The sequence below is a fragment of the Mytilus edulis genome, chromosome 13, assembly GCF_963676685.1.
Source record: "Mytilus edulis chromosome 13, xbMytEdul2.2, whole genome shotgun sequence".
NCBI lineage: Eukaryota > Metazoa > Mollusca > Bivalvia > Mytilida > Mytilidae > Mytilus > Mytilus edulis.
In genome coordinates, this window is record NC_092356.1 from 28,734,654 (window position 1) to 28,758,067 (window position 23,414).

Below are 23,414 nucleotides of genomic sequence, written 5' to 3' on the forward strand. Positions count from 1 at the left end.
AAATTTACCAAATTAATGAAAATTGTTAAAAATTGACTATAAAGGGCAATAACTCCTTAAGGGGTCAATTGACCACTTAGGTCATGTGGACTTATTTGTAGATCTTACTTTGATGAACATTATCGCTGTTTACAGTTTATCGCTATCTATAATAGTATTCAAGATAATAACCAAAAACAGCAAAATTTCTTTAAAAATTACCAATTGGAGGGCAGCAACCCAACAACTGGTTGTCCAATTGATTTGAATATTTCAGGGCAGATATATATTGACTTGATTAACAATTTAACTCCTTGTCAGATTTCCTCTAAATGATTTTGGTTTCAGAGTTATAAGCAAAAAACTACATTTTACCCCTGTTCTATTTTAAGCCGTGGTGGCCATCTTGATTGGATGGCCAGGTCATCGGACACATTTTTCAAACAAGGTACCTCAAAGATGATTGTGGCCAAGTTTGAATTAATTTGGCCCAGTAGTTTCAGAGGAGAAGATTTTTGTAAAAGATAACTAAGATTTACGAAAAATGGTTAAAAATTGACTATAAAGGGCAATAACTCCTAAAGGGGTCAACTGACCATTTCGGTCATGTTGACTTATTTGTAAATCTTACTTTGCTGAACATTATTGCTGTTTACTGTTTATCTCTATCGATAATAATATTCAAGATAATAACCAAAAACGGCAAAAATTTCCTCAAAATTACCAATTCAGGGGCAGCAACCCAACAACAGGTTGTCCGATTCATCTGAAAATTTCAGGGCAGATAGATCTTGACCCTATAAACAATTTTACCACCATGTCAGATTTGCTCTAAATGCTTTAGTTTTTGAGTTATAAGCCAAAAACTGCATTTTACCCCTATGTTCTATTTTTAGCCGTGGTGGCCATCTTGGTTAGTTGGCCTGGTCACCGGACACATTTTTTAAACTAGATACCCCAATGATGATTGTGGCCAAGTTTGGTTTAATTTGGCCCAGTAGTTTCAGAGGAGAAGATTTTTCTAAAAGATAACTAAGATTTACGAAAAATGGTTAAAAATTGACTATAAAGGGCAATAACTCCTAAAGGGGTCAACTTACCATTTGGGTCAGGTTGACTTATTTGTAAATCTTACTTTGCTGAACATTATTGCTGTTTACAGTTTATCTCTATCTATAATAATATTCAAGATAATAACCAAAAACAGTAAAATTTCCTTAAAATTACCAATTCAGGGGCAGCAACCCAACAACGGGTTGTCCGATTCATCTGAAAATTTCAGGGCAGATAGATCTTGACCTGATGAACAATTTTACCCCATGTCAGATTTGCTCTAAATGCTTTGGTTTTTGAGTTATAAGCCAAAAACTGCATTTTACCCCTATGTTCTATTTTTAGCCATGGCGGCCATCTTGGTTGGTTGACCGGGTCACCAGACACATTTTTTAAACTAGATACCCCAATGATGATTGTGGCCAAGTTTGGTTAAATTTGGCCCAGTAGTTTCAGAGGAGAAGATTTTTGTAAAAGTTAACGATGCCAGACGACGACGGACGACAGACGACGGACGACGGACGACGGACGACGGACGACGGACGCCGGACGCCAAGTGCTGAGAAAAGCTCACTTGGCCCTTTGGGCCAGGTGAGCTAAAAAGGGAATGAATTTCTTTCTTTCAAAATAATATAAAAGTGTACACAAATTAATGACCCGCATAATATTGAAATTAAGCTGCCTATTTCATTAAGAAGTTTTGAATTTATCTATCTGTGTGGTAAAGCCAACTTCCATTTGTGTATTTCTATAAATTGGTGACTTGCAGAAGACCTTTTTTTTTATAAATAAATACCTGAATAGCTTTTGAAATATATAACTGAAAATGCAATTCTTAAATTTGACTACTAAAACAAATATATGAAAATTACTATAAACACCTATCACCAAAATAATTTATTCAAAAGCTCATGAATATTCAAACTTTAATGTGTTGTGTCAGTGGCTACACCAACCCCTTATTCACTCATTAAGGCTAGTTGCTTCCCTTTCCAAACTCAATCAACCATGTAAACAACACAATGTTTAACTACCCACCATTTCAATGGCTGTCTGGCTTCGGTCATGCATTTCCTCCAACTTGGCTTCAAGATCTAGCATCGTGTGTTGTAGCTCTCGATTTTGCTCCATGACTTTAGATTCTCGCGTTCTAAGTAAAGAGACTTGATGTTTGAGTTCTGCCACTGTTTGATCTAATAGTGTTCTGTAAAGACAAAAACAGGTAATAATTCAAAAATATATAGTTGATTAAGGATTCCAAAACAGCTCGTATAAAATGATATAAATCTTTGAATAATAAACATAAAACCCAACAACAAGAATGTGTCCATATTACATGGATGGCCCACTCGCACTATCATTTTCTATGTTCAATCGATCTTAAAATTGAGTCAAAACTCTTATTTGACATTAAAATTGGAAAGATCATATTATAGGGAACATGTGTACTAAAGTTCAAGTTAATTGGACTTCAACTTCATCAAAAAAATATCTTAACCAAACAATTTAACCTGAAGTGAACATTTTCATTTTATATGTTCAGTGGACCATGAAATCATGGTCAAAACTTTAATTTGACATTAAAATTAGAAAGATCATATCATAGGGAACATGTGTACTAAGTTTGACGTTGATTGGACTCCCAACTTCATCAAAACCTACCTGGACCAAAAACTTAAACCTGAAACATGACAGACAGACAAACAGACTGAAGAACCAACAGAAGAACAGACATACAGACCGAAAAAGATAATGCCCCTAGGTGGGGCATAAAAAAGATGATTTAAAAATTTATATTTACACTTTTGATGTTGAGCTGAATTTTGTAGTCGAAATATCCCTATATCTGCTCCAAAAAACCTTCTGACATCAAGCAATAATTCCTTTTTAATTGTAATTGTGATGTCAAAGTTTAAGGGAACATGTGTGATTTTACCTAATGGCACACAAATCTGCATACAAGTATAAATACATCTATTTACACAATAGAGTTCATGTAAGACTGGGTACATTTTTTTTGTTAAACTGTCAAAACCAGTCAAATGTGTGCAGAAAAAGAAGCAGCATGTTTTTTACAGAGAAAATATAAATGAACTCAAGATAATAGGTGCCTACACCTACCTCTGTAATTTTTCTCCTTCCATCTGATTCCTTAATTGAACAACCTGTTCTTTCTTCTCTTGTAGATCATGCTTTAAATCCTCGGCCTGATGCATCTGATGTTCAACTGATTTCATTTTGTATGAAACATCATTCAATTCAAGTTGTAGTTTCTCAGCCTAAAACATACAATATTCATCTTTAGTATCAAGTTGAAAACAATGTTGATCCGAGTTCAAGTACCTGTTATTTCTTGGATGAAACATTTAATTATTTACTGCGAAAGTCAACAACCTCCTTTCTCTTGTAACGATGTTCTATACATAACTTAAATCATTCTTAAGGAGAGCCTTTCATTTAAGGTTCGAGGTCAAGTACCTGTTATTTCTTGGATGAAACATTTAATTATTTACTGCGAAATTCAACAACCTCCTTTTTCTTGTAGCCATGTTCTATACATAACCTAAATCATTCTTAAGGAGAGCCTTTCATTTAAGGTTCGAGGTCAAGTACCTGTTATTTCTTGGATGAAATATTTAATCATTTACTGCGAAAGTCAACAACCTCCTTTTTCTTGTAGCCATGTTCTATACATAAACTAAATCATTCTTAAGGAGAGCCTTTCATTTAAGGTCCGAGGTCAAGTACCTGTTATTTCTTGGATGAAACATTTTTAAATTATTTACTGCGAAAGTCAAAAACCTCCTTTCTCTTGTAGCGATGTTCTATACATAACCTAAATCATTCTTAAGGAGAGCCTTTCATTTAAGGTCCGAGGTCAAGTACCTGTTATTTCTTGGATGAAACATTTAATTATTTACTGCGAAAGTCAACAACCTCCTTTCTCTTGTAGCCATGTTCTATACATAAACTAAATCATTCTTAAGGAGAGCCTTTCATTTAAGGTCCGAGGTCAAGTACCTGTTATTTCTTGGATGAAACATTTTTAAATTATTTACTGCGAAAGTCAAAAACCTCCTTTCTCTTGTAGCGATGTTCTATACATAACCTAAATCATTCTTAAGGAGAGCCTTTCATTTAAGGTTCGAGGTCAAGTACCTGTTATTTCTTGGATGAAACATTTAATTATTTACTGCGAAAGTCAACAACCTCCTTTCTCTTGTAGCGATGTTCTATACATAACCTAAATCATTCTTAAGGAGAGCCTTTCATTTAAGGTTCGAGGTCAAGTACCTGTTATTTCTTGGATGAAACATTTAATTATTTACTGCGAAAGTCAACAACCTCCTTTCTCTTGTAGCAATGTTCTATACATAACCTAAATCATTCTTAAGGAGAGCCTTACATTTAAAAATCAAATAGTCTCATACTTTAGAGCAAATTTTCCCCTTAAACACACCATGAAGGATGTTTCAGACAAATATTTTTTGTGTCCATGAAAATCCTGTACATTTTTATGACAAAGTAGTTTCTTGTCTAGAACAAAGGTTAAACTCTTAGACAGGTAATTGCAGAATGGATATATTTAAGTTCTTTCCACAATCATTTCAAATATTGAAAGATTTTTAAATAACTGTAGAATAAGTGATTTTATTCAAGGACTTTCATGTACTTTAATTTTGACAGAACACATATAGTCTATACCAATTTTATTTAGCATATTTTCATATAAACTAAATGTGCAAAATTTCTAATTAATCTGTTAACAACATAGAGAGAGAGAAAAAAAACAGTTCAAACCCTGTAATTTGTGCAAACTGCAGAATTTCATGAAAAGTTTGTATTAAGAAATAATGCACTGCAAACATTTGAAAAACAAAAGTAAGGTATTTTTCCTAATCAATTCACACACACTAACATGGCATGTTGAGTATCTATTGGTAAATAATGCACATTTATCAGAGAAAAAAATGAACAAGTATAGACTGCCAACTTTCTAAAAATTGTATTATTCGTCACCCAACCACAGTTTTTTTCTGTGCATGCTTTCATCTGATCATATTCATAAATTAGCATATTTTTTAATCACTTTCGTTTCAAGTGAAAAATCTCCAACTTGTTAATTTCTATTTTAAATTTCTCATAAATACTCAATTGTATAAGCGAGATGTCTTTATGCTGGTTAATGAAAGGGAACCCTTTAAAGTTACATGTTTGAATCCAAAAGTTTGAATGACAAATATATAGTAAGGTTAGCCTTTAGTACTGAAAACATATATCCTTTACCTTCTTTATTTCAAAATGTTTATACAATAAATATGTAGCCAGGTTAGGATATATAACCTTGTCCTTTAGTGCTGAGAAGAACAAAATCAAAATTATCTCCCCTGTTATTTAGCAAAGGGAGATAACTATACAATATTTTCAAAAATTAATGATTTTTATTCAAGAATACAAAACACTAGCATTACAACACATCTATACTGAACATCTACAGTGTAACTACATCTTATATGAAGCAACAATGTGTTAATGAAATAAACCTCTACTCAGAACTTACTTTTTTTACTGAATGAAAGACTTTATTTCGGTAGGCCTTGAAATGATATGAATAAAGAGTTTAAGGTAGAAATGTATAGAGCACCATATTGTATATTAGAATTTCTTTGAAAGAAACTGTGATAAGTTCATTCTGAAAGTATGCAAAAGTAAAACTCTTTCAATGGAACTTGGTAGTGATACTGTCAACCAACTAATTTTTTAGGGCAATTTTTTTTCAATTTTCACCAGTGGAAAAATGTCATGAATAAAAATCCTCTAATTATGTAAATCTTCCATCTTTCCTTTATCATGTTTATCAACTACACCAAGTAAATTTGAAAATGGTGAAATTTATTTGATGCAAAATGGTCTTTTTAAGACATCAAAACATTATCTGCATAACTAATTTGGTTAACAGTATGTAATCAAGAAAAAGACAGAAAAATGAAAAATATAACTGCTATAAATTCATACACTGTAAGTATGCAAAAAGTAAAACTTTTAAAGGCTTAGCAATGGGACTTTCTTTAGAATGCAATCAAGGAAAGCACAGATGACAAACCATGTTAATGCTTAAATTAATTCTATGTTAAATCTTATTGAAAATTACAGGTTCTATTGCATATACAGAAATGGATGCTTGATGATGACTGTTAAATGAGAAATATTCACAACATTTTTGTTTTGTTATTTGTTTCTATGGCGACACTTAATATGACAATTATCTGTGGGAAATCATACACTTGAAATATTTTGAAAATGACGTAAAAAAAATTCTTTGTTGCAAATTGTGAACATTTCCCAGTTTACAGCATATATATAATCCTAGTCTAAACTATAGATTTACAAACTTCTTTCACTCACTTCAACCCAACAATGAAAACTATTAACTTGTGACCTTGATGTTTGATACTGACCTTTCTATCTGATGTTTCCGCCCTACTCTGTGCAGATTTAAGACTAGCCTCAAGGTTAGCAGTGGACTGCTGTACCAGTGTATTCTCAGCATATTTATTATTGTATCTCTGTAATAGACAAAAAGCATGTTTTTATGCTTCATAAACAAATTACACAACAATCAAATAGAAAATGAATATGCAAAAAAGAAAATGTTAAGGAAGCTAGCTTGTCATGTTTTGGATTTTTTTGTCAGATTTTCGGAATCCTCTGGTTAAATCCATTTGAATGCCCTGAAAAAATTTGTCCGGTGACCCCCATTTTTCTTTTTGTAAATCTTTGACATGTATAATGATAAGCTGTCTTTAAAAGTCTTATAAAATTTTAATTATTTTTTAACAGTTTTTCAAAACATTATCTTGTCAATGATAAAGATACGAAAAGTCAAGAGAGAATTTTTTCCCGCCAAAATTTCAATGGTTAATATCTCGAAAACAAGCACGGTGACCTATAAATTTTTTTTGCTCTTTGGATTCCTTTATTAATTCCATATCAATATAAACTAGTGTTTTGAAAAGTAAATTACTTTGAAACTGATTAGCGACTCCCTTAAGAGATCATAACTGCAATGAAAATGTAAATTTCCAAAAATTCATGCATTTTTTTTTAAAATTTAAAACGAAGAATGAATTTCTTATCTGTTTTTCTGAGTAGTCTATTCAGCAGTGACATATTTTAAATTCAGAATGCGAGCATGTTTTTAAAGTAAATCTTGGACAACCTATTATTATGTAAAAATAGTCCATGCAATTCCTTTCTTCTTATATAATTGTTCTTTGTTCGTCATTTGGTCTGTGGTTGTCTCATTGGCAATCAGGCTGCATCTCCTTACCTTCATACGAGGGTAGTGATGCCATTTACCATCAGGCCTCTAACTGTCATATTTTTGCTATCGTTAGCATCAAATTGGCTAAAAATTTTATTGTGAATTGTCAAAATATCCTTATCAGGATTCGTCAGAGGTCTCAAATAATTAACCTTATTGTCATTTTTGGAAAAAATTAAACATGCTTCATCAAAATAAGTCATTTTTTTATCATCTGAAATAAAATGTACATTTTATCGTCAAGCACCAAAAATTACCGTTAATATCATTTGGCAAGAACTTTTATTGTTATCCAATGAAGGTACCCCCATTAGGACCCTCTTATACTAGTTCTAGACTAATTTACCCTTTCCAGTTCATCTTCTAAATTTCTCTTCGTCATTTCAAGGGTGGCATTCTTTTCCATCAAACTTCTAACTTGACTCCATACCTACAAAAATATATACATATTGACAATAAAATTCTACAAAGGAGTGCAATTTGACCTTAAAGTAATAAATATATATCTCTGAATAATATTGGCATGTGAGTGTTTGTAATAAAAAACTAGCATTTAATAATAAGTTTTTTTGTTATGAATAAAGAAACAAGCTACTGGAAAATTTTGTAAAAAAAGTAAAAAAATAATTAAACGACTTTTGAAAATTACTGTCTAGAAGAATATTTTGAGTTTTAATGTGTATAACTTGTAATATATTATAAATTATTAATATTTTATATATTATTTATATTAAATATAAATTAAATGTGTCATAATAAGTATTTGAATACAGTGATGGGTCATGCCAGAAAACTGGTTCATGCAATCTATGTCATGCTGCCAATCTTGAACTTAGAGATAATTTCCTAATGCTTGTAGAGTAAAACTTTTGTTGGCTTGCTTGCTTCATTTGCATAAACAATTACTGAAGGTTTGTAATTAAGATTGACATCTTCAAACAATATATACAGGCATAGTTAAAACTATATATATTATTTAAATTTGATTGGACGGTATTAAAATTACAAATGTACAATATACAAACAAAGTAATCAAGCTAACCCAAGGTTTGCTCTACATGCATTAGGAAATTAGCTCTAATACTTTATTTGAAATCAACCATGTGTCTTTACTAAATGGTAATACCTTATTCTGTACAGGACCAAATACCTTATTCTGTATATGAACAAATAAACCTTATACTATTTAGGAAGAAATATACCCTTATTTTGTACAGGTAAAAATATACCTTATTCTGTATAGGAATAAATATAATTTTGTACAGGTAAAAATATACCTTATTCTGTATAGGAAGAAATATACCTTATTCTGTATAGAAAGAAATAAGATATTTGCAAGGAAAGACATTTTCTGTTAGTGGCAAGCCTATCTGAGATTTTTAAGTCGCAAATTACCAGCATAGTTGAAATAAATTTCCCACAACCAAAGATTAGTTACTAAGTATTTCCTGTTATATTTTTGTTGAATTTGTATGCATTTTTTAAAATTCATCAGAACTTTTTTTAGGACACAAATATGAATGAGCTAAATTCTTCAAGTTTTACTTTACCATTTATTCATTGTAAGGAATTGAAGCAAAGAAAATAAAGATATAAAGCAAAAATTTTGGAGAACAGCTAGCAAAAATTTATGCAATGAATAAAAAATCATTTCACTTAGGTAATGGTCTATATTTGATTAAAAGACCAAGTGATATGAAGAAAAATATCGAGGGAAAAAGGGGAAATTTAGTGTTATATTTATGAATATTATAAATTACAATTTGAATTCATTACTAAACATAAAAGCACAAATAAAATTTATTGTGATATCTAAAAAAAATATTAGCAATTTAAAACCCATAATCTTTAAATATCAACTTGATTCTAACAAAAATATTGAAATATGCTAACAGTTTCTACTAGCGCACCTTAGCAAAAATCATGCCTAAAAACTCCCTTCAGCAAAGGGAGATAACTTCCAAAATATAAGCACCTGTAAGGCCTGCTTTTCATCTATATATAACAATGACACATCTGAGTTAAGAGAATTTAGTTAACCAAAATTAGACAGTTATATAAACAGGGATAATCTGCAACTGGGGAATAAATGACAAAGTATATTAGACAGATTATTGGTTACTGTAAATTTTTGCATGCATTTATTATTGCAATTTTTGAAGAATGGACAAAGAATTGTTGCCATTTTAAGAAATTTTGTGTTTAGATATATCTATCAGATGTCAGTTTGAATTTTTAAATCTATATTCATGCAACATAGCAGTAAAATTGAAGTTTTAATTACATTGGTGTCCTCATTATACTTCCATTTTATTGGATATTTAAGAAATAAAATTTGGCAGGTCACTGGTAGATTAATTGTAGTACTGAAGTTACAAACAAGGCCAATTATTTTGTACTGAAAAATGTGTCATTGTCATATATTCACTCAAGTTTCTAGACCAAAATAAAAGATGACCATTTCTACAACATAAACCCTTCTACATAAACAACACTAAAAAATATTTACATCTCTAGCAGCTTGTATCTGAAATGGATCACACTTTTATAGTTTCCATGGAAACAAGACTAAGGGTAGCAACTCTTTATATCAATAAGTACAAGGCTAAGATAATCAAGGCACTTTTAATATTAATACTAGCTGGTCAATATGAAGAAAAATCCCTTTTTTTTATATTTTTTATTTTTACACATGAGAATTTGACATTTTTGCAGAATCAAAATTTGGAAGGGTTACTGCCCTTGTTGCTAGAGATGACTTTAAAAATTAAAACAAATATAAAGTAAATGTGTGAACAAAAATATAAAGAGTATACAATAAAATGATATTAAGAGTAGAATAAGGCTATGGATATACATACATCTTCGCTCTAGACAGAAGAAAAAACAACAAAAAAATATCTTAAAACTATACTTTTAATATATATCACAGTACCAGTATAACATTTATAACAGTGTTTGAGAAAAGTAAAACGAGTTTAAGCTAATAGAAAAATTAACTATTTTAATAACTGATGGGGATAGTCATATTTTGATGCAAGTGGATGCAATAGAATTGTCTTGCAGTTAAATTTTGTACTTCCAAAATGTATTTTTCAAAGTTAAATTTATAAATCTTTCACCAAGAGCAAAAGTATATATATGCCTCTGTATGTAGACGTTTACCCCACATCTCCTTTTAATCATATCAAATCATGTTAAACAGGTAGACAAGTAATCTTGAAGTCCTTCAAACATCACAAGCATTTGATTTATATACTGAGCATGATCCCATCTGAAATTAGTATCTATTTTATATGTGCCTCCCATTCCTCCACAGGAATTAATTTTGGAATAGTCCCAACAAGATCTTATTTGAATTTTTTTTTAATCCAATATAGCTTTTGAAATTTGTTGAAATAGAGAACTTGTTTACGATAAAAAATATACCTCCTTCTATAGACCTAATGAGGCATATTCTTACAATCTTGTAAACATCATCCTAAGATCTCTCAGTACAAAAATTTGGACAAGTAAATCCTGATCTTCATACAAATAAGATACAAATGAATAGAAATAATTCTGATCTTCATACAAATAAGATAAAGATGAACAGAATGTAATCCTGGTCTTCATACAAATAAGATAAAGATGAATAGAATGTAATCCTGATCTTCATACAAATAAGATAAAGATGAATAGAATGTAATCCTGATCTTCATACAAGTAAGATAAAGATGAATAGAATGTAAAATAAATGAACACATTAATTAAGAATCTACATCCTGCTTATGACCTGCTTACCTTTGTAATTTCCTGATCCAGGGCTGTATTCCTGTTTTCTAAGTCTGTACGTATCTTAGTTTCTGTCTGTAACTGAGATTCAAGTCTTTCACTAGATGTCTTTGATCTGTTGGACTCTTTTTCTCTACTAGATAACTCCTATTAATACATTTACCGGTAATGTTATTTTTTTCAACTCTTTTTTTACGATTTTGAAGGGATGAACAAGGGGGTGTATTGGACACAACTGTGTACTAAACATGGATAAATACGTTAATATCATTTTCTTTACAATTATTTTTTCACTTGTAATGAAGAAACTCCTGAATAAGGTCATTGTAGAATTATCCATAAAATAATCTGATGTTCAGTAGTTGTCGTTTGTTGATGTGGTTCATAAGTGTTTTTCGTTTTTTATATAAATTAAAACGTTGGTTTTCCCATTTGTATGGTTTAAATCTAGTAATTTTTTGGAGCCCTTTATAGCTTACTGTTTGGTGTGAGCCAAGGGTCTGAAGACCGTACTTTGACCTATAATGCTTTTTCTTTTACAAATTGTGGTTTGGATGAAGAGCTGCTGCATTTTTTACAATAATTTCTGAATTGACAGTAAGTATTTGTACAGTAGTTTACCAACTTACATTACTTTTATCCCTGAGTTGATTTTTAAGGTCTTTGTTCTCTTTGTTAGCCAGATCTACTCTTTCCTGGAAGTTATCTATCTCTTTTTTGTGATACTGTTTTACTTCAGCCAACTCAGTCTCTAATCTGGCAATAGTACTTTCATATTTGGCCTAAAATTTGAAGAAAAAAAATATCTGCAGTCATATCTGTCCAGTTCAGAAAATTTCATCTTTAATAACATTTTAGATCAGAGGTAAAAGGTGTTGTTTATTTTGTCACAAACAGAAGCTATACTAGCCAATCACTTATAGTTTGTAACAGGTATATCCATAAAAAAAAATCCCCTTGAAGGTAGTACAAAAGTTCCCAAAACAAAATGAATTGTATATTTTACATATTAAAGCAAATTAATGAAGATTTTTAGTTTAATTGGGCTCTCTCCAAAAAACGTAAACAGAAAAACATCAGCAGTAATTAAGTTTGAATACCATTGGAATAAGGTAATTAATATAGAACTGCCAAGTAAATGTAAAAGTTGTATCATTCTTTGCAAGTTAGATATAATGCATAATGCCATAACGTATAGGAGCTATTTGTAATAGTTTTCTCCAAATATTTCAAAACACATTCTGGAAAATCTAGAAAGATTCACATTATTTAATAGCTTGAAGGAATATTTGTCTGATTTTTCAGAATCCTCTGGTTTTATCTATTTGAATGCATTAAGCCTAAATCTTTTACATGTATAACTATATGCCATCTATAAAAGTCTTATAAAATGAGAACTTAAACTTGTCAATGTTAAAGCTATGAAAAATCAAGAGAGAACATTTTCTTGCATAAAATTTAAATGGCAAATATCTTGAAAACAAGCACATTGACCTTTATTATTTTTCTGCTCTTTTGGTTCCTCTATTAATCCCCTATCAATATATACTATTGTTATAAAAAGCTTGTTATTTTAAACCGAGTAACGAACTTCCTTAATTGAAAAGTTATAAGTTTTAGTAATGTTAGATGCATTCCTTACAGCATTTCCTATTGCATCAGCTTCTAACTTCATTGTGTATGTCTGTTTCTTCTGAAGATCATCCCGGAGTTGTCTAACCTGATGAGTGGACTCTTCTAAATCTTTTTCCATCTGATTCAAATGACGATGATTCTGGTAGTTTTTGTCTGCAAATAGAAATTCATTATGTAAATCTTTTTCTTTATACTATAATAATCTGTAACAATCTCACTTCCTAAAATATTTTCCAAATTATTTGCAAGGTCAAAGGTCATCTAACCAAATATAATTGTCTGTAAACTTTGCATAACAATTTTCATATGTTTTGAGTTATAACATGCACCTGTCTGACGCTTTGTTTATGTGAACATGAACTGCATGGATAAGATACTGTATACTGTAAACCAACTTATTTTCGCGGATACTTTATTTCGCATTTTACCCTTTAAGACCATTTCGAGGTTATTTATATTCGCGATTTTCTATCTTACTTGATGAAATTCAATAAGGAATGATCCAAGTTTTACATATTTGCGACAATTTATATTCGCGTTATTTTGCTACTCGCGAAAGTCGCGAAAATAAATAGCTCGCGAAAATAAGTTGGTTTACAGTATTCAGAAATTATTGGGTGTATTATATATCGGGACCTCGTCATTTCAGACTAAAATTCAATTTTGATTTTTGCGATAGAGAAAAATCATGTTAGTTTAATAAAAAAAATATTAATAAGCAAGTTTAAATTATTGCAATTATAACCCTGTTGCATTTTTCGTAATAATAATAAACATCATTATAAATTCTGAATTTATAGTAATGATTTGGTTTATATACTTTTTGGTGCCTCACTTTTTTCTTTCATACAATAAAAATAACTAAACCATAATAAAGACAAAAACACCCATCAATTACCACATGGTAAGATTTTATTGTGATCTACATGTTTTGCCAACAAGTGTGGCATCTTAGGGACCTTTTTTTGTTTTCCGTGGTTGATAAAGTGTCCTGGAAATGGTCTGTGCTGTGTCTGTCCATGCTGGGTGGTTGTAAGGTACAACAATAGTGTGGCAAAGGTGGATCCTTTTGAATGCAGAGGTTCACAGTAAAAACATTAACTTGAATTTATATATTGTGAACCAACACCTGAATTAGTAATTGTACGGTGACTGTTATACTTCGCTCAAAACACTATCATACCTGTACTTCTTTGTCTTTCTCTTTTATATTGATCTTCTGAATGTTTTACTTGATTTAATGTGTCAGAGAGCTGAAAAATAAAATACATACAGATTAAAATAAATATAATTATCACAGTTAATAATTGATTTAATAGCTATTTTATTATAAAATTCAAAATATTAGACATTCAAATTTCCAAAACATAAAGAGATGCAGTACATCTTAGAAGCTGAAATAAATGGTTTATTTTTGTGAAGCTTAAATTTCACGATTTATTTGTTGAGCCTGTTAGCAAATTTCATGTACACTTTCATTTAGACAATAAATTATGGACAGATTTCAACAAATCATGTTAATTATTTTCCAAAAATATTGGTTAAGATTATTATTTGCTACCTCTGACGAATTACAATAAGGATATTTTAATGAATCACTACAAAATTTTAACCAATTTAATTTTAAAGGTAGATGAAATATGCTGTTTGATACCTGACCATAAAGGGCATTCAAACCCTCTTATAGGCTGATCAATGATCTATAGTTCTGTCATTTTGACTCTGGTTGATATTAAATTATTTTTCATTCAAAATCTCTCAATTTTAATAAATACCCCTTTATATCATTTTACTATTATTCTAAAAACCTAGCTGTACCTGTAAACTTGACCAAACCTAAACGAATCTATAGGGTTCACAAAAGTAAAACAAGTCAGATAATTCAGTATCTCGTATGAGTTTCTACAAATAGTAATTGTCCTCCTTCACTCAGTCATACAATGCCTACCTTAGCAGCTAGTTCCCTGTTGTCAATCTCCAACTGTTTTGTTAATTCTTCTAAAGAGTGAATTCTATCCATATGTCGCTGCCTTTCTTCTCCGCTGTACTTTGCCGAAATTCTCAAATGTTCTAATTCTCTCAGCGCAGAAGAAAGTTCACGTCTGACTGATTCTTGTTCACTTAATGTTTTTTCGTTTGTATGAAGTGTTTCTTTTAGAGACCGGTTTTCCCGATCTAACATTAATTTTTCTTTGGAAGTTTGATCTAATTTAGTGTTTGTTTCTGTCAGCCTCGTCTTCATTGATTCAATCTGTTTCTCAAGATTCTGAAAATAAAGTGAACTAATGATCAGAAAATCATTTGATGTAATTTCATTCTCTATATCTTTGATTTTACAATATTTTGATGAAGTTGATTGATGTGAAAACAAAGCATTTAACTCACTTACTTAAAATAACTTCTGATTCACTAACAAACTGAATTAAATGTAAAGGCTAAGTCAATAAACTCAATAAGATGATTTTTTTTTAATACTTATAAATCCCATATATTTTACTTAAATCATATCATGATTATGTCCAAATCAAGCATTCAAATAACATTTACAGAATCGTTCTTCCTGTTTAAGATTCAAAAGATCATAGTGGTGAAGTCATAACACTGGTTTATTGAATTCTGGGGATGAAAACTGTATGTTGTCCACTAGAAGTCATTTGGTTATTTGTCTTGTTGGGTTGCTGTTGTATACCTTACTGTCTTTTTATTCATATTTACACATGTATATATAACTTTTACCTTAAATATGCCAAAACTGAATTATAAACATGATTCTAATGGATTGGGAGACTATTAAAAATAGATACTCTCATAAATAGTGAGGCTCATTTACACAGAATTGTTATACTTTTTAGAAAGATTTTTCTCAAAAGTATAACAATTCTGTGTAAATGAGTCTCACTATTTGTTATCATATACACGTTTTACCCATGTTCTAACTGTAAATGCAAGATTAAAAAGCAATGAAATCAGTCATTAAACTTTTTCATTTTTGTATGGTTTCTGTCTTATTGATATTGAATCAACAACTCCTATTATTGTATACATGTGAATATTTTGTGTGTTGTTATATTCACAATTTCTCTGCCTTGACATTTCCTGTATGGTTAAATTCTATCAGTTCTAAAAAAAAAGTTCCCTCTCCATATCAATGAAATGAAGTCAGTTTCTACTCATGAAACTTACGTCAACTTTTTGAGTTTCTATTCTATGGGTAGCTGCAGACATTTCTGCCTGAGGCTGCACATGAACACTTTGGTGTTTTTCAGCAGATAAATGCTCTTCCAGTTGGACTTTAGCTGCCTTGGTTTCTTGTAATTCCTAAAATCAAAATTCAAAATTTACTAGAAATTATAAAAATCCTATTTCAATTAATAAAAGCAGATTCAAACACAATCCAAGCGTGTTATTTCAGCTTACATAACACACTATCTGCTAAAACCTTTTTGCTTCTTGATTTGATTGATTGATTGTTGGTTTTTTAATGCCACTTTTAAGCAATTTCGTGGCAGTTAGTTTTTATTGGTGGAGGAACTCTGGAGTGCCGGAGTCTTTTGATAGGAAAACTTTCAATCCTAGTCAATTAAGATTGTAGAACGGGGGGTTTGAACTTACAACTTCAGTGTTGACTGTCTAGTGTCTTCTTGCATTAGGTGACTCGATATCTTTTGTGTTAGCTTCTAGATTTACCTATTATTACTGTGTTTAATAAAATATTTGTTTTGTCTTCATGCAGTTTCAAGCTGATGGTATTGTTAAAAGAGAATATCATAGGTTTGGTTTTTTTTCAAAATCGCCCTTATTAACCCAAGACACCAAAACAATTCCAAGAAATTAAACAAAAAAATTGATAATTCAAGCAGTCCCTTATGCATTTTACTTTAACACCCTGTAAATGCACTTGTTTTACAGTGAATTTATATTTATGAATTTTAAGGTATATTTTTGCAAAAATAAAGTACACATGAATATACATTGTAAATACAGCTTACATGCATAAAAAAAACACAAATTTTTAACCAAGTTGACTAGCATTGTATGTAGAAACACTACATACAATTTATCAATCATTAAACAAGAACAGTGAAACCTAGCTAAACCGAATCTTGCATAAACCAAAACCCTCGCTAAACCAAACATGTTCTTAAGGCCAGGCATATCAAATTGTGTGCGTTGTGAACCTGATAAAACAAAACATTTGCCCAAACTGAAGTCTAAAAGAGGTTAGGTTTAGACAGGTTTCACTGTAATTAATTTCTATAGCTACCTTCTGGAAGTCTTCTTTAACAGATTTCAATTCTTGTTCATAGTTTTGTTGAACAGATTTGAACTCTGACTCATGTTTTTCTTGCAATGCCCGTACTTCAGCATCATTCTCTTCCTGAATGGCCTGTAACTCATCCTGAGCTTGAAATAAATCATCCTGAAGTTCTTTTACACAACTCTCAAGAGAATTAATCTGAAATAATGAAGGATATAAAATAAAAATAAAAATCTGTGTGACATCAGACAAAATATCATGTGATAACTTCTAAAATAAAAAAAATAAAAAATTATCTTTTATTCTTAACTGTGATCATTAATTGACAACTGTCTTTTTAAGTGTAATTGCTGAGATTGATGTATCAAACAGGATGACTAAACTGCAAAAGCAGGGTTCTCACTAAGAATTTTTGAAGGCGAGTCCAGGGACTCGTCATTTTTGGCCATGGTGAGTCAACAGCAAGAAGAAGACATTTATTGCAATATAATGTAATATTTTAGTCTCCATTGCCTAACAAAGCAATGAAATGACATTAAATTCAGATTTCTTTTAAACTTTTGCTATAAAATGATTTTTGTATTTAACTGTGTTTAGTTTATACAAAATATTTCAATCTTGATGCATCTGTGGACTCGCCAGTTTTGAAAATGGTGAGTCCAGACAGATTTTGATGAGGCCAGGACTCATGGACTCGCATTAGCGAGAACCCTGAAAAGTTTTCTGTTTTGTATGCTTTTAAACAAATGTTTTGTGCATTTTTTTTATTTTTTTTTTTATTGTTGGAGTAATCACAATTTTGCTGTTCATTGCAACTATATTTTTTTTTTGGTGGAGGCAGCTGGAGAGAGCCATCAGCATTTATCAGGAAATCAACTTTCATTTAATGTCATTTAGAAACAATGTTGACAAATAAAGTCAAAATTATGATATTGATTCTAGATAACTAAGCATACCTTATTTAGCAACTGCTGTTGTGTATTTTCATGTTCAATTCTCTGATTTTCATAAATTTCATCCAATTCCTGAATTGTTTTCTCTAATTTTGATTTTCCTTTTTGCTCACTTTCTAATTGAAATCGTGTATCCTCTAACTCAGTTCGAACAGCTTCTAAATCGTCTAATTCTCTTTCTAAGTCCTCAATCTGTCTTTCACGATCAGATAATTTCCTATCAACACTTCCTTTCATTGTTAATTGATGTTCTAAATCCTTGACACATACTTCTAAACGTTTTAATTCCAAAGCTTTCGTTTCAAAAACACTACTGCTTTGTGAAGTTTCCTCTAATTGTTTTTGTAAACTTTGAACTTTATTTTGAAGTTCCGAACACTTTTTAACTTCCTGTTCATGAGCAGATTTAGATTTATGTAATTCAGTCAATGAAAGTTGTAATTTGGCCATTAAATCCTGAGTGTCTTTTTCTTGCCTGAAAACACATAAATTTGGTTTAATATTTCATATGAACATTTATTATCAAATTATATTAAAAAAGTAAATTAATCATATGGTAAGAGTTTTGGTTATTGCTATATGATGTACAGTGACCTGTAGTTGTTAATTTTTATGTCATTTGGTCTCTGGCAATCCTACCACATCCTCTTTTTTTCATAAAAAAAAAAATTCTTTTATCTAAAGATTCAAAGGACGTTGTAACCGTAATAATGTAAAAGCGCAAATGTCCTACACAAAAAGCACAAATGTTCATAACTAAAAATCGCAAATGTCCTATGAGTTAAAGTGCAAAAGTACCATGCCCTCATAACCATAATCTATGTCTCTTGTTATCAAATAAGACATCAAGGAATTAGACTTATCACTGAATTTGCACTTCCATGACAACACAACAGGTGTCATTTGTAGAGCAGAAATCTGCTTACCTTTCAGAAACCACCTGAATCACCACTGTTTTTATGGGATTCACCTTGATCAGTCTTTAGTTTTTTATGCTGTTTTTTTGTTTTTTTTCAATTTAATTATATTTTTGCTATGGCATTGTCAACTTTATATGAGTTGAATATTTCTGTTATCTTGTACAAACTATCAGACTATTTACTAAAATTGATTTTTTTCTAATACTTACTTGTGCTTTAATTCTACATTATTCCTTTCCAATTCCGCCTAAAAATTAAAATGAAAACTTCATAAATTTATTGTCAAGTGTCAGTCAATATATTTTTAATTTTTTCTTCATAATAAACAGAATATACCATTTGAATAGATCTTTAATAAGGCAGCAAACAACTTATTCTAATGCAACAACGTTTGTAACGTTCATTTTGATTGGATAACGTGATTTCTTACATGGCATCAATTGACAATTGATGCTATGGGACGTACGCGCAAGCGCAGACGGCATATGAAAGATTTTAAATACATGTTTTAACGTTGTTTTCTGTCATTTTCATTAGAATGGAGATAACAATATTGTATTTAAAGCTCCGACGGCATCAATTTGGGATTTGATGGTCGCAAATACTCGTTTACTGTCTCCGCTAACGCGTCGCCAGTAAACTTAATTTGCGACCATCAAATCCCCAATTGATGCCATCGGAGCTTAAAATACAATACAGTTATCTCCTAATTCTAATTTGTTCTTGTGTTCTTATTTTGAGCTGTTACATCACTGTCACAAGATTAGGGGAAGGGTCTTGTGCTCACAAACATGTTTAAAACTGCCCATGTCATAAGTCAGGAGCATGTAATTCAGTGATGCTGTTCATGTTTGTCAAATCTGTTTTTTGTTCGTTATAAATAATGCTGTTAGATCTCTCGTTCACATCTTTCATGTCTGGGCTTCTTATTGATGAGAGTTTTTCTCATGGTAAAAACTATACAGTAAACCACAATTTTTTTTATATTTTCATCACTACAACATTGGTGGATAGTGGTCACATTGGCCATCATACCACATCTCTATATTTTTATATAGGTATGAAGTAATTTCAAATGAACTAAATACTTTCAAGCTTTTGATGAGAATATAAAAGATAATGTGTGGTGAAATAAAACAACTTCTCATCCTAATCATACCATCATTATATTTAAAATGGCTATATACGTATGATCATATCCATAAAAGCTATAAATAACAAACATACAATTTTATCTTGAAGTTCTTTTTCCTGCTCTGTCTTTGTTTGAATATCTTCTTTAAGAGATGCAACTTCTTTCTGTAGTTTCTGAATCTGGTCTTTTAAATGACCTGTAATTATCTGGGAAAAGAAAAGAGAAGACGTTATACATATAGCTAATAGATTTGCAAAGTCAAAGGTGATACAATTTTGCCTGAATCTTTTTTTAATTATTATGAAAAATGTGTCTACATACAAATTGTTCTTTTTTCATCAGATATTTCAGTCTATGTTGAATGATTGATTGTTGGTGTTTAATGTCACTTACAGCACCATTGGTTACTATGTGATGGCCAGTTTTTATCTGGCGATGGAAGTCATTGTGCCAGGGGAAAACCACTGAACTTCAGTACGAAAACTGGTAATTGTCATTAAGACATAGTTGGACACACCAACCTTGTGCAGGCTTCAAACTCACAACCTCATTGAGAACTAATTGCTGAAGACGAACTACCTAGACCACTTGGCCACTAAGGACCTGTTTATATTGAATCTTTAAACTACAATTTAAACAACTATATCTTACTTCCTGTTTAGAATGTTCTTGACCTTCATTTTTCACTCGATCAAGTTCATGATTCATCACTTCCATTTTATTTAATAAGTCTTTATTTTCTTTTGATAATTTTTCTGTACTCCCATCTAATTCTTCTTTCTTGTTTTGCAATTCTTCCAACTCCAAGGTCGCAGAATCTAATAGTTTCAAGGTCATTGAGAGTTCATCTTGTTGCTCGACATATTTTATTTCTTTTGATTTAGATTTTTCAACTTCCCTTTTTAAAGTATCTAGTTCAGATGATAATTCTAGTTCACTTTTTGTTAAAGTCAAAGTTTTATTGGATAAATCGTCTTTTTCAGAACTAAGTTCGTAATAATCTTGTTTCACTTGTTCAAGTTCGTCAGTCACACTCTTCTTTTCTTTGTTCAGAACTTCAATGATTTCCTTCAAAATGAAATTGATGTTAAATAGTTTCTTTTAATAGATTTTTCTTTTTTCATGCCTACAATATCATTATGTTTTTATTCATCCTGTCCTATTATATGCAAATAAAAAAAATTTATAAGTGTGTTAAGATAGGAAATCTTTTGACAATGCATTTTCAATACCATTTCCGATTCTAGACAAAATAAGACAAATCATTTTACAATATTTTTTCAACATGTCATATGCAGTTCATATACAAACTTCAACAAATTTTAAATAAGATTTCAACAACAATTTAAAAAGGAAAACTTCCCGCAGAAATACAATTTCCTTGCATTTGTTAATGATTCGAAAATCTTTGATTGATTTAAAAAGGTTTTGACCAGTTGCAAACAAATACGTTTTTGGTTGAATCTTTTCTAGTCAACATAATATTAAATCTGAAAATATTGTTCCATAATTTTTTTTTGGAAAGTTTTTAAAGAATATAAGACATTGACATATTTGCTCCACCACATTCTGAAGGTAAGAACAGAAATTGGATGTGTTCTGAAAGAGATGTGTTTTTACATAGAATTTAGTGTCATGATAGAAATAATAAATAATAAAAACAAAACAAAAAGACAGTTTTCAGAAAAAGTATCATTCAATTCTAGACCATACCTTAAAATGATAAGAGTAATTCTTTGCACATAAAAGTTTAAAAAATAATTCACACTGGCCTTACATTGTTATCAAAATTTTCAATTTCAACTTAAAAATACTAAAACTGAAATAAGAAATATCATATTTTTTGTCAAGTTGAAAAGTAGAATAACCATTTTAAAACATAGACTGCTTACAGATTTGATACCAACACTTTGACACTGCACTATTATTTTTGGTAATCATATCTAAAATTTGCAATCCAATTTACAGGCGTGTTAAGCGCTCCCTTAAGCTTGTAGAAAATACTCAGCATTGATATCTGTTAAGATTATTTGATAAAATAACTATATAAATTCTGTCAGATCCTAAAAATTAATTGACATTCTTCACATGCAAGATTTATTAAGTTTCCATGCTTTTGGCGGTCTTATTAATAAATATGTTAATTTCATGATACATATATTTGTAAAAAAAAAAATTCAAAGATTTGCATCATATTCATGATATTTCTGAGATTTGTCTATCAAATTCAATTGTTTAGAGAAGAAGTGATCTATTCTAATTTTAGTAATAGTTCTATGTGAAGAGTTTACCTGTTTTTCCTAGAATATAAATTGATTTATAAGTACAATCCAAACAACATTTTTTGAAAATAAAGTTATTTTGCTGAATTTTCATGATGATGATGTTGGATGGTTTTTAATGTTCAGTGGCAAATGAAATACATATTCAGGATGAGTACATTCAACGTGATAAGAATTTAAACCCTGTTTTTTGTGCTAGACTAATGTGATGAGCAGGATTTTTAACGTACCTCAAGGTAACTATCTGCCAGAAAATATGTCCCCCCCCTACCCAGACTAATCAGTCTTTGCTCTTCCTCCTAACAATGTGCAAATCTGTCAACTTCTAAAAATGCCCATGGGGGTTTTATGTGCAAGATGGCTTATATAGTCCTACAAAACCTTCAAGGGGACCTTCAAATATATATATTTGAATGTTGTTTTTTGGCTTCTTTATACTTTAACAAGCCTATAGCCATTGTTAAATTAATTGTTTTGTTTAAAATTGTGGACAAAATTGCTCTTTTAAAATTTCCATTTGGGAGCCTCCATGGGGGAAATCCCCTGCAAATAGTGGGCATGCAGGTATGGATGTGCGCTTAGCAGAGAAGCAGCAATAACCAATTTTCTTTGGTTTGAACTGGTTAGAGGTCTAATGCATGACATGCAGCACTTGATGCCAGCATGCTACCACTAAGATAGTCTGAATTTTCATGAAAACAAAACAACCCAAAATAAATCTTTAAAACTTGTCAAATAGAATGTTTGCTACGTACTAAGAGGTTATAATCACTATACAGATTCAGTTTATAATAAGAGTTTTTATGTGTAAACTTTGTATTTTCTGACTATTGACACTGAACGGACACAACAGAAATAAAGTCATGTTATTATAACAGAGTGACAAGTTTTACCTGTAAACTTTGTATTTTCTGACTATTGCCTCTGAGCGGCTTCAGCTCCTCTTCCAATTCTAAGACTCTACGATTAAATTTGTCTTTATCTTTTGCAATCTTATCAACTTGGCTCTAGAGAGGTGGGAAGAGATTATATTATTAGGGTGACTAAATGTTATATGAAGGTTGGATCATAAAGAAAACAATTTCATTTTTTTTTTTTTA

At 30.6% G+C, this 23,414-nt stretch overlaps 1 protein-coding gene across 1 annotated transcript in view; it reads right to left on the minus strand.

Annotated features, from left to right (window-relative positions):
• LOC139501318 (putative leucine-rich repeat-containing protein DDB_G0290503) overlaps nt 1-23,414 on the minus strand; it is a 63,272-nt gene that overhangs the window by 8,680 nt on the left and 31,178 nt on the right. Inside the window, exons 8-24 of the mRNA XM_071290353.1 lie at nt 23,208-23,321; nt 20,684-21,100; nt 20,125-20,238; nt 19,107-19,144; nt 17,981-18,452; nt 17,031-17,222; nt 15,950-16,084; nt 14,715-15,032; nt 13,950-14,019; nt 12,774-12,919; nt 11,761-11,913; nt 11,141-11,278; nt 9,867-9,884; nt 7,704-7,787; nt 6,492-6,599; nt 3,154-3,311; nt 2,071-2,236 (exon numbers count right to left, since the gene is read on the minus strand). Coding sequence (XP_071146454.1) covers nt 2,071-2,236; nt 3,154-3,311; nt 6,492-6,599; nt 7,704-7,787; nt 9,867-9,884; nt 11,141-11,278; nt 11,761-11,913; nt 12,774-12,919; nt 13,950-14,019; nt 14,715-15,032; nt 15,950-16,084; nt 17,031-17,222; nt 17,981-18,452; nt 19,107-19,144; nt 20,125-20,238; nt 20,684-21,100; nt 23,208-23,321 — 2,841 coding nt within the window. The remainder of the gene's footprint in view (nt 1-2,070; nt 2,237-3,153; nt 3,312-6,491; nt 6,600-7,703; nt 7,788-9,866; nt 9,885-11,140; nt 11,279-11,760; nt 11,914-12,773; nt 12,920-13,949; nt 14,020-14,714; nt 15,033-15,949; nt 16,085-17,030; nt 17,223-17,980; nt 18,453-19,106; nt 19,145-20,124; nt 20,239-20,683; nt 21,101-23,207; nt 23,322-23,414) is intronic.